General features: G+C 44.5%; 1 protein-coding gene across 2 annotated transcripts in view; it reads left to right on the forward strand.

The window, feature by feature from the left end:
* The window catches only part of SFMBT2 (Scm like with four mbt domains 2), a 100,677-nt gene that overhangs the window by 65,315 nt on the left and 22,992 nt on the right, over window positions 1–12,370 (forward strand). For both annotated transcript variants that reach the window (XM_064656551.1, XM_064656552.1), the window contains 4 exons: window positions 3,007–3,120; window positions 4,407–4,449; window positions 5,020–5,090; window positions 6,223–6,362. In XM_064656551.1, coding sequence (XP_064512621.1) covers window positions 3,007–3,120; window positions 4,407–4,449; window positions 5,020–5,090; window positions 6,223–6,362 — 368 coding nt within the window. The remainder of the gene's footprint in view (window positions 1–3,006; window positions 3,121–4,406; window positions 4,450–5,019; window positions 5,091–6,222; window positions 6,363–12,370) is intronic.

Below are 12,370 nucleotides of genomic sequence, written 5' to 3' on the forward strand. Positions count from 1 at the left end.
TCTGAAGCTTTCATTGTTGCCCTCCCCAGTTTTGCTGTCTGACAGCCCAAACTGCAGCCATAAACCAGGACGTGGTAGTTAAGCAGCGTCGAGTCAGACATGAGGCAGCATTGCCTAATAAATCACACTTTGTACAGTAGCAAAACTCTGTAAACTTCAGGGTATGCATTTAATGAGCAGCAGTGTAGTTCCCCCGTGGTGGAGGAGAAGCCCAGGACTGATGGGATGCTTCGGCGCATCCCGGCGCTTTCCGCTACTTTATTGCTCATCATCTGCATTGTTAATTTTTACTGGTTCATTTTAGATTTGAAAGCTGGAGCTTTCCGGTGCGAATTTATGCAAGTAATAACGTACCCTCTCTGCACAGCCTAGGAATTTTGAGGAAAACCCTTTTGTTAATCACTTCTCCAGGGAGTTTCCCATAAATTCCCCTTCGACAGTTTTCTAGAGCTGCTGCTCTATTCTTCCCATCCTGTAAGATTCATAGCAGGTCACAGAAGTTTTACTCACCCTGTTTCCAATCTCCCTGTTCTTTTCCATTTAACCTCCCAAGTCTCATGGGCATTTCTTGGTCTGAGAAGATGGCAGCATAAAATGCAGCAAATGAAACTAATGAATCTCAAACAAGCTGTTTTCCACTTCCATGAGTGAGGCCAAAGGCAGCAGTAGGATGTTGGCAGTGGAAGGCAGGGTTATCAATTGCCAGAGGGCAGATGCAGTGCCAGGGAGGACAGAGTAGCTGTGAATATGTCTTAAAGAGGAATAGAGGTGTTGCAGGAGAACAGACAATATGGTGCTTCCTTGCTTGTCAGGGTGGCTGCAGCTGTAAACTTCAAAACCAGAATGTCCATAAGCTCATAGAACCATTTTGGTCAGAAAAGACCCTTCATGTCACACCTGTTGCTGCCTTCCAGCAGGAAAGTACATTTGATCTGTTTATTTTTAGAATAATTTAGAATCACAGAATCATTAAGGTTGGAAAACACCTCTAACAGCATCAAGTCTATTTGGTCAGAGTAACATCGTTACAATAATGAAAATAGTGGTTTTTCCCAGGCCTGGTGACATGTCAGTGGGGACTGTGCTGATTTCTTGCTTGGTTTAGGGTTTGATCCATGGCTGGCTCACTTTGTGCATGTCTTGCCACTGACTTCAGCTGTTCTCACGCTGGTTCCTTGGCAGGATTTGTGGTGTTGGGTAAAAATGTTTTCCCCGCTGGAGAGTGCAGCTTTCATGAGGTTCAGACTGAGCAGTGACCTTGGGATATTTTCTTGTAGAGGGAAATAGTTTTGCAGGGAATGTCAGCTGCTAAGATCTTCCATTCAGCAGATTGTGTGCTGTACCACATGCTTTCATCCCATCCTCTACTCTGCCCCTTATCCCAGTGAAGTAAACGTTTATTTTCGATGTATGAATACGATACTTATCTCAGAGAAACACCATGGAGACACCCATGAATCTATGCAGACATCATGATTTCATTTTTTAATTATTTCCTCCAGCAGTATGGGCACCAGCACCTATTTTCCTGCTTTCTTTGGGTTTTCATGCATCCACACCCTCTCAGAGTGCATCAAGTTTATTCCTAGAGACAAGATCAATCCAAATGCTGCATCTCAGCCTCAGGATGCTGTTCCCATCACAAAGTTCAATTACTGTTTCAATTACACCACAAGCCCTTGGTGAACATTCATTAGTGGAAGTTCCCTGTAGTCATCTGGCTGTGCACAGTCAAACACTGCTGCCTCAAGCAGGAGGCAGAGATGTTGTAACAGATGCCAAGGCAAGGATGGTGCTGATCCTTTGGTCTCTTTTATTAGATCATCACCTCATGCTGGTGCTGGAGCTGTAGGTCCTAGGGTGGAATTGGCAGAGGGGGGTGAAGATGCTGGCCTGACACAGATGAACTTGATTTGGGGTAATTAAATGGTGCCTTGACTCAGGACATGGAGTTGTTTTCAGAAGAACTCAAAGCCAACAGGAATATTTTCATTTGCTGCAATGGCATTTGGGTGGAAAACAGGAAAATTAGGAAAAGAAGTAGGAAAAATTTCTTTCCCTGAAAGGGTGCCCTAGCTTTCGAATAGGCTGCCCAGGGAAGTGGTGGAATAATCATCCCTGGAAGTGTTCAAAAACCATGTGGATATGGTGTTTGGAGACATGGTTTAGTAGTGGGCTTGGCAGTACTGGTTAATGGTTGAACTCAATGATCTTAGAGGTCTTTTCCAACCTAAATGATTCTATGATTCTGTGAGTGTGACTCACATAAACTAGGACTGCAAGATGTCTTCTAAAGGAGACATAACCAAACTGGAAGAGATTTCTTTAAACACAGACTTTCAGTGAAGTTTTGGAGTCAGTATTGTGCAGGAGACCTTGGTGCATGTGTCTCACTTGGGGTTTTTATCTGCCTCTCCCCTGTTGGATGATCAGCTCTTGTTTCACGTGCAGTGAGGAGCCCTAGGACAATTCTTGCCACTTCTAGACAAAGAATGGCCACCTCCCACCCTTAAAAACAGCAACTCAAGGGCAGAACTACAAAAAAAAGCTTCAGGGGGGCATTGAGGCATAAAAGCCTGTCTATCACTTTAGCTGCCATCCTGTTAAAGCCCCTATACACTCTCTTAGCATTAGGGAGCAAGCATCCAACAAGTCCTGCTGACTCACTTGTGCAACTCCACAAAAAATCCAAGGGTCAAATCAGGCTGTTTTGTTGGAGAAAGTTGTGCATCTTTAACCTTACTGGCTTTTGGCTGCTTCACTGCACGCCCTTACAGTGCTCTTAATGGTGTTTTCCTCTGAATCACACTGCACTGTAAATGCAACAGCCGTATCCTTGCTGTCTGTGCAAAATTGGAGATGAAATGGTGCCTGATTTTGATGCAGGGAAGCAGATTTATTTTCACACGTTCCCTCATTCGCTCCCCTTGGTTTGTGATGAACGCTCGGGTGGCTCCGAGCTTGGTATTCCTGCATCTAAATCACATTTTAAATTTGTGTTTATAGGTTTACAGATGCCCTCTCCAGAGTACATAGTTGATGTCGAGTCCATGGACATTTTCCCTGTGGGCTGGTGTGAAGCGAATGCTTATAACCTGACTCCACCACACAAAGCTGTTTGTAAGTACATGAAGACTCCAAGCAGCCTGGATATTACATCACTGGATATATCAGGGAATTTGTCTTCTGTCTATAATCTCACTTTTGAAACTTATCATCCTAACTAGCAGACTAATAAGCAGGATGTAAGTGTACTGTAATAAATAGTAATAAATCTAATTAGTGACCAGACTGGAATTAGGCAATTTGTACTTGTCTCTGTGATGAATCCCTCCAAAAATGGGATTTTTGGGGGGACTGGGTAAGGCTGTTACATGCTTTCGGATTGCACAGTTGGTTGTGGATTTGCAATGGGGTTGTCAGAGAGAAAGCAGATTTTGTAGTGCTGAGCCAAGTTCACTTGGGCAGCTGAATGAATTAGAGAAGACCTCAAATTGGAGAAAAACCTCATAAAATATAGGGTGAAATGAACATAAAGAGGTCATCCAGGTGGTACTCCTTTCCAAAACAGGATCTGTTCCATCTAAATTGAGAAATATTTGTTGCCCTTCTGTGACGGAGTTTCTGTCCCTTCCCAGGGTATCTGTCCCCTTATTTCACCACCCTTACAAGCTCAGAGATTTTCTTAGTGTTTAATTTAAAATCTCTCCCAGCACAATTAAGCCCACAGTGTTTTGTCCTGCCTCCAGTGCATATTAAGACAAATTTCTTTCCTTTCTATTTGCATTTGAAGGCAGTTCATGAGAGCTCAGTGTCTTAGTGTTGCTCTCCTGTTCTAAACTATCCAACGAATCTCAAGCCACCAAGTGAAAAATTAGCCTCACTGTTATATTAATTAGCATCTGAAAGGCAGATTTTAAAATGCGTCAACCCTTTCAAAGAGTTAAATATGCTTAAGTTAAAAATCAGGCAGCCAGGGCCTAATTTGAGAGAATACTGCTATGGCAACATTATGCAGCCTTATCACAATTTATAGTGAGGGATAAATTATGCTGGAGGTAATCATGCTTGTAAAATGTAATCTTATCCATATGTGTTGCTGTATGGAAAAATATTTGTGTTTTTATTTTAATTTTTTCTTTTATACTGATCCCATAAAACACAATATTAGCATTCCAGAGGAAAGATTAAATGTATTATTACATCTTTAAAGTAGGTTTTAATGATGTAGTGACTTAGTTAAAAAATACCAAGGAAAGATGGTGATAGTAATTAAGTACCATTTCATTGTGTTGGAAGTCTTTTTATTGTCAGTGCATTTACACAGCTTTTTATGCATTCAGGGTGCACTTTATAGGACAGAAGGGTACAAAATGATTTTTTTCTTCCTTGCTTCATTTTTGCAGTGCGAAGGAAGAGAAGAATTGCAGTTGTGCAACCAGAAAAGCAGTAAGTTTTTGTTATTTAAGGTGGTATTTTTACAGGAATGCATCAGGTCTTCCAGGGGGGATAATACACAGCAGCTGTGTGGCTTAGCTAACTACTGTCCAGACACTGTAGCACAGTCGACAAGAGGATTCTTTTAAATCCAATATATTTGCTAGAAAGTCTCTGTAACAGAAATTGTTTTACTGGTTGGGTCTTTGCAGCCTGTCTCTGATGACCAGTAAGGGATTCTTAGGGAAGATGGACATGTACCAGGAGGGCATTTCCCTATCTATCCCTTCCAGTTTGTAGAAACTGGAATTTAAGGAGTTTAAGTGAGAATATTTTCAGCCTGCAGGGCTAAAGCTCACAGATCAGAGTATATTTTTGGAGGAGGGGTGGATCAGGCTCCTTCTTCTGCAATACCCTTGCCCTGGGCTGTGATAAACCATGTGGAAGTGGGGTTGTGTTTGAAGTATCTCCATTCCTTGCCCCAGGCAGGTGCTGGTGTATCTTTTGGTCAATCCTGAAGGCTGGTTCTGCCCTTTTGTCCTGTCTAACACTTTTAATGACACCAAAATTGCTCTTTGACAGGTTACCATCCACAGTGCCTGTTGAGAAAATACCTCATGACCTCTGCCCGGTTCCTCAGCCAGACACAACAGGTAAGGCCCTTATTTCAAGGACCCATTACCTGTGTGGAGGGGGATGACCCCAAAAAGGGAGAGAGCTGTCATATGGGTGGGGAGATGGAACCACATCCTCTGGGGGTATAAAGTGGTGTAAACCCACCAACAGTGCATGATGAACAGCAGGTGAGGATCTGGTCCTCCACAGTGAGCACTGTGTCTTGCTGGGGCTGTCAGAGTTCCCCTGGAGCTTGCTCATTTCAGCTGAATGATGTTAGGGCCAGGCTGATGAAACCCTGGTGGAGATAGATGTGACTTGTTAATTGGCATCAGTGAAGTTGTGTACACCAGGCCTCATTGGGTCCCTGTGTTGGCATCAGGACTGTGTGGCATGGCTGCTGCAAAGTTTTCTCCCCTTTAGCAATGGCAGGAGGCTCTGAGAGTGCAATATTCATCCAGCTAATGGTGCAGACTCAGCAGGAGGGGCAAGATTTAACTCGTGTTTTTTTTCAGCAGGCTGTGGGACACACGTTGGCATTGGAGCCAACATCCCAGGCCCTGTTACAATCAAATGGGGATGAAAGGGTCTTTTTGGGTATGATAGCCAAAGGAGTGGATAACCACTTGGATGGCACATGAATAACATCTAAAAGTGCCTGTTTCTCTCCATGGGCTATAAAGGAGCCAATTATAATTAGCCCAGACAAGGAAAACTGCTCTGTATACCCATGGTGGATCAGGGGAATGGCACTGCGTTGGACAGTAGCTGAAGAGGGGTTTCTAGGGCTTTCCACATGGATGTTCTCCCTGAGCTGATTCCCTGTCTTTGAGAGTCAGCTCGTACATCCCCTTTCAGGCAGGTTGCAACTGAGTTGCTCCCATCTGCAATGGGAGTTATGAAAGAGCAATGGGTCCTGTCATGAATGAAATCCTTTCCCCATTCTCCTTTCAGCAGGGAGTGCAGCCAAATCAGTCACTATTAAAAACATTTGCTTTTCCCCTGTTGGACATATTTGAGTAGCGGGGGCTTCTCTACCCTCTGTCCCAGGGAAGAATTCTGTGCCCTCTCTACTCTTCTCCCCTCCTTCCCACATCTAGGAGGAGGAGGTGCTCTTGATTTATCATACAACAGTGCAACAGGCACACCAATGCTACTTTCTCCTTGCAGGCACCATCAATGGGAGATACTGCTGCCCCCAGCTCTACATCAACCACCGCTGCTTCTCAGGTCCATATTTAAACAAAGGCAGGATCGCAGAGCTACCTCAGTCTGTGGGGCCTGGCAAGTGTGTGCTGGTCCTCAAGGAGGTATGGCTCAGCTGTCTTTTGGGGGGATCTCAGGGGAAAAGTATGGGTGTGGCTTGCCAGGCCCAGAATTCGGAAACAGTGCACCTAAAATTGTCCTGGAGCTCTGTAGTGGTTTCCATAAGGCAAAACTGCAAGGTGGGAATACGGGGCAGGTATGTGCATTGTGGGTTTTGATGGGAGAGGCGAAGTTTTTAAAACATGGGGAATTGTGTTGGTTTGGGAGTAAGGTTTGTCTAACTGTGCAAGAGAATTCAGGTTCTGACCAGAGCCATCCCCAAAGAGGGCCTCTGTGGTTGTTGCCATCAGCCTGTTTCTCAGCATTCACAATGCTGTTGGGCAGCAGATTCAGTGTGGGTGACCATGTGTGTGTGACCGTGGTCCAGTGGGGCCCAAAACATTGGGGAACAGGATGGAAAGCTAAGCAGGGGTGTGTGCTATGTGCTGATTTCATCCTGACCCAGTCAGGGCTTGCTTTGGGACAAATCCGGAGTGCTGAGCACTTGCTGTTCACCTCAGAGAAAAGCTGCCTGATTTGAAACAAATTCATAAGTATTTTCCACAAGTATTGGTAGTCCATGCAGAGATAAAATGCAAGGTGAGTGCAGGTGGCAGAGGACAGGATGGTACTGTTGGATAAACAGAATTCCATTAGGCACCATTTCAGTTTGACTCGGGTCTTCCAGGAATCCAGATCATCCAGCTCTCAGTTCACTACTTAAATAAACCCCCCTTGATGTAGATGCAGGGGAATATCTGAGCTACCTCTGCCCTTGGTGGAAAAACATGGAAACTTCCAAGAATCTGTTTATCTGATGTATTTGAAAGACCCTCAGTGCCTAGCTCAGGATGTTTGCAGTTGTCTGAAATTAGATGAATCCAGCCCTTAACAGGAATACCTGGAAGGTGAGATTCCTCCCAGATAAACCACCACTTTTGAAAACATCCAGTACTGTACTGCAGTGTGACTCCCATGTCTCCACTCAGTTCCTCATCACCTGCACTAATTTATACACAAAAGCCCAGAAATCCAGCTGCCTGTGCAGGTGGGATGCTTGGGTCTCAGAGAAGCAAGTCAAAAACAGCCCTCAGCAGAAAGCAGGATAAAGTGGTTGCAGAGCAAGAGTTGACAGCTGCCAAATTTGAAAGCAAGTCCATCGTGGCTTGCTGATGGGGAGCATTAGCAATCTGCTGCTACTTGAAAAACAGGCCATGAAAAAGCAACATGGGGGAAAAACATGAAGCATGCACAGTCAATACTTATGCTAATGCTTCTTCCTCCTTTCCTCCTGGAATTTGGATTTTGAAAACATAAGCAGTGCAAAGCTTCTGCCAGGTCCTCCCTTGGTATTTCAGCCTTTGCTAACACCAAATTCTCCAAATTCCTCAAGAATGGGACTAACTGCCCACTGCGAAAACCAGCCTGAGCTTCCTACAGAACAGTCTATTTTCTCTTGTTCTGCCTCCTTGCAGAATTGTTTTCTGAAGGAACAAATAGCAGTGTCATAGAGATATGGGAATCTTGTTTTTGGAGACGTGAACAACTTTCCAAGGAACAGGACAGTGGCAATGGCCCAGCATTGGTCAGTGTTATTTTGCAGATAAATTCAAGCTTATTATGATCTTAAGCTCATTCTGGCCATGGGAACCAGTTCCAAATTCTGGAAAGGGTGAAGAGAAGAAATTCATGGTGTTGCTGTAGGGGAGATACACCTGACTCCTGTCAGCTGTTGCTGAGATAAGAGAGGTGCCAGAAGCTCAGAGAACCGTGGGCAGTGGGGAGGATGTGGGTACCCAGCACATGGAGCAGGCAAGAAATGGCAAAGAATACATCCCTGCATTGAGATGATGTTCTGTAACAGATGCCAGAGCGCCCAGAAGGACTGTGGAGCTGAGTGGTGAGAGCAGTGCAGGAGGTACCTCCCCCAGCCCAAGGCTGTAAACACAAGGGTTTGCACAGCCAAGGAGTTCACAAGGGTCCTCATCCCTCCAGACACAGTCTTGGTGCTGAGCTTGATGCTTTGGTTTTTCTTTACACCTGCTGATGGTGTGTCCCCAAGACTACAAATGCTTTATAATTATCTTTCTCATTATATAGGAAAATTGCAAGCTGTTGTAAATTATGCATCAGCATAACTTGTCTGGAATAGATAAATTATAGATGGGCTTTACTTTGGCAACACACGGGGGAGGGTGGGGAAGACAACTCAAAACACAGCTGTGAAAGGGGAACTGAAGCAGTAGCAGCCTGATGAGAACCTCTTTAATCACCCTGATCTCCAGCCATAACTCACTGCCTTTAGAGCTACTCTGGTTAAAAAACCTGTGCTGTTTGCCAGCCAGTTCACTGTGGGCAGCAGTCTCTGTGATGGAGATGCTTCTGTGTTTGAGACTGATAGAAAGCCTGGAGTAAAACCAGCTGAACACCCAACTCCTGCCCCATTCCCCATCCTGGATTACCTGAAGCAAGAAGGTGCCAGGTCCTCTCTGGCATTAGTTGATGGGAGACCTTGCTCCTGGCTGGGTGCTGAGGGAGTAGCTTCCCATCCTCTGCCTTCCTCCACACTCAATCCTGAGGCTGTAGCCAGAAATTCAACACAGCTGTAGTTCATGATGCTCCTCAGCCCTCTTTTCCCACAAGATCTTGTCCTCACCTCCATCACTGATGCAGTGAAGCATCACCCTGTGTGTACTCTTGCATCCCTGCAAAGGCTTAGGTGAGCAACAAGTAGCTCTTGTGCTGTTTAGTGCCAAATTTATTTTTAAAGCCTAAGCTGTTCATTATTCCCAGTGCCAGCACAAGTTTCTGCTGGGACCAGTTGTTTATTGTGGTTTCTTTCACTGTAAGAGGCAAGTGAGTTGGTAATGCCTGTTGTTTGACATCAACTGCAAAATTTTTCTCATTCCTGAGATATTTTCTTGGAAAAGAAGTTGAAACTTGGAGCCAAATACAGTGGAGACATCAGCTATTGCCATCCAGCAATTGCACCTGGGCTGAAAAGTGGTGACTTGTAAAGTAGCTGTGATATGTAATAAATGCTGACTTTAAGTTAAATTAAACACACATTGTCAGGTTTAGATTTAGTTTCTTGGGTTAGAATATCTAAAAAACACTTAAGAACAGTTTGTCCGTCTACGCCAGCGGCTCCACAGCAACATTGTAAAATGGAATGAGTTGTCTTTTTAAGACTCCAGATGATCTATAACCCACCATATTTTAGAGAAATATGCTGTAAAGATTAATTAGCCTCATTGCTTACTGCTCTTACTATTTTTAAGACACTTTGCTCTTTCTCTATTTAAAAAGAAAATGGACTTAAAGGTAATGTGTCTGTCCAACTGATGCAAACAGGAGAAATCAGCTAGCATTTGTGAAGAAAGGCTATTGCACTCTGCAACTTGCACTTTTTGTAGCACAGCATGATTTCTTAGGAGAAATTTGCATAATTAAATCATGGTGCTCAGAAAATTAAATAGCTTGCACTGAGCCTTAGGTATATGATTTAGCCAGGCTGATAGAGTTATCATTACTGACCAGATATTGGAATGACAGAAACCTCTAAAGTCTGGAAAGGTATAAACTGCATTTCTGCAAGAGGGTTCACTAACATCCTCCTCAAGACAGCTCTGTGGACTTCAGCTTGTCTGTAATAGTTCCTCCAAGTTAGGATCTACCATCTGTGTCTTTGAATGTCATGGACTACCCTAAGCATGTCAACACTTCCGTGCTACATCTTTGACTGTGACAAAAGATGGCTTTTAGATCCCTGATCACCTAATGAAAGAATCCCAAATAGTTCATTTCCCTTTCTCTTTCTGTGCCTCATCAGTATTCCAAGTAAAATAAAATAAAGTTTACTGTCCTGCCTTGAGCCTGGGACTTAGCATCCCACTTGTTAGGTAACTGTGGGCTTATATCTCAGATAGAGGAGGGAAATTGAGCTTCTCCTCCTAAGGATGCTGATCATTGGGACCTTGAATGGGACAAAAGAGGTTGTGATGGTATTTTGAGCTGCACCTTGTCAGTGATAACTCCTGAGAAAACTTCATCCAGGGTTGGGACCATTTAAAGCAGGGTAAAGATAGAAAATGTGTGAATACCAAAGAGATATAATGGGAAGAAATGTGATGAACTTCCCAGTGGCATTACGCATATCTGGATATGCTCAGAAAAGAGCCCTAGTGCATGAGAAAATACATGAACTGGAAAACTTTGTTGCTAAGATGTCAGGTGCTTTTAAGGTTGGGTAGAGGCCTGTGGTGGTGCTGAGTGATCACAGTCAGTGATGTGACTCCATCCTCTGAAAATCCAAAGTTCAACAGTATCAAAATAAAACCTCATCTGTGCTTAGCAGCAAAGGTTGGTATTACCTTGTCCCCCACTCTGCTCCAAGGCACAATTGGCTGCACTCAAACCATTCCTGATGGAGAGGGCTGAAAATAAACTACCAGAATCTCAGGCTGGTCCCTACTCCAGCCAAAGGCAATTTGACCAGTCTGATATGGTTGACGTAACTTTCCATCTCCAGAGAGAGTCAGAAACTGGAAAGCTGGAAACTGATCTAGGTTTTGTCACTGTTTTTGTTTTAATAACTGTTAGTTTTTTTTAAGTATCTGTTTGTTTACATCTCTGTGTAATATGAAGCGATAATGTTGTTAGAAGGTAACATGGTAGAGAACTCTGTTGTTGGGTGAAATGCCAAATGCAGTAACTTATTTGAAGAAGAGTAAAAGGCAGAGGTTTTAAAAAACATTTTTTTTCTTCCCTGAAAGGGAAATAGTTGTTCTTGCAAAACACTCTTTTTTTTAAACTGAGTTTGGAAGTTTACAGAGTCCTGATGATGATAAGCCAGCTTTGAGAAAAGTCCTGGCATCACAGGTCCCTTTGCAGGGCTGGAATTGATTAGGATCTGGGATAATGCCCAGACATGGCCACACTGGTGTTGCAGAGTTGGGGTTTTTTTTCTTGCTCATTTCCTAACTATTCTGACAACTTATGCAAACACCCATCACCCTGGTAAAGGGGCAGGACAGCACTGTTTCCAGGAATTGGTCAGCAAGACGCTTTCTGCTCCTGGCTATCCCACCAGCAAACAAGGTGGGTGTAGAAGTGGGCTTAAGAAGAGCTTTGCCAACAGGCTCCTGTGTAGTTGTTAAATAACTCCATGGATTTGCTGATCAAGAGGGGAACACACCTCTTGAGTTGTAAATGAGTGTGGGACCTACACAGGCACTTGGTGTTTTGAAAACTGACCTTTGGCTTCTCTACATCAGGTCTCAGTGTCTGTGTGTCAGAGGGCAGTGCCCCATCAGTTCTTTTGGTGGGAGACAGGCAAGAAAAGATGTGGATGAGCAACTGGATGGGCTCACTCTGGAGCTTTCTTCACAGAGTTCTAGAATGGTTTGGATTGGAAGGGACCTTAAAGATTCTCTAGTTCTGACCCCCCTGTCCATGGGCAGGGACACATTCCACTAGACCAGGTTGCTCCAAGCCCTGTCCAGCATTGAACACTTCCAGGGATGAGGCTTCCACAGCTTCTCTGGACAGCCTGTTCCAGTGCCTCAGCACCTCACAGTAAAGAATTTCTTCCAGGTATCTGATCTAAACATGCCCTCTCTGTTTGAACCCTTGTCCTGTCACTCCATGCCCTTGTCAGAAGTCCCTCTCCAACTTTCTTGTAGCCCCTTCAGGTACTGGAAGATACTGTAAGGTCTGCCTGAAGCCTTCTCCAGGCTGAACACCCCCAGCTCTCTGCCTGTCTCCAGATCAGAGGTGCTCCAGCCCTTGGAGCATCTTCGTGGCCTCCTCTGGACTTGCTCCAGCACGCCCTTCATGCATTTGGGGTCCCAGAGCTGGATGCAGCACTCCAAGTGGAGTCTCATGAGAGCAGAATCCCTTCCCTCACCTGCTTCTCATGCTCCTGGGGATGCAGCCCAGGACACAGTTGGCTTCCAGGGCTTACAGCTCACATTGCCAGGTCATGCCAAGCTTCTCATACTGCAACGAGCTT

The sequence above is a fragment of the Pseudopipra pipra genome, chromosome 5 (genome assembly GCF_036250125.1).
Source record: "Pseudopipra pipra isolate bDixPip1 chromosome 5, bDixPip1.hap1, whole genome shotgun sequence".
Taxonomy (NCBI): Eukaryota; Metazoa; Chordata; class Aves; order Passeriformes; family Pipridae; genus Pseudopipra; species Pseudopipra pipra.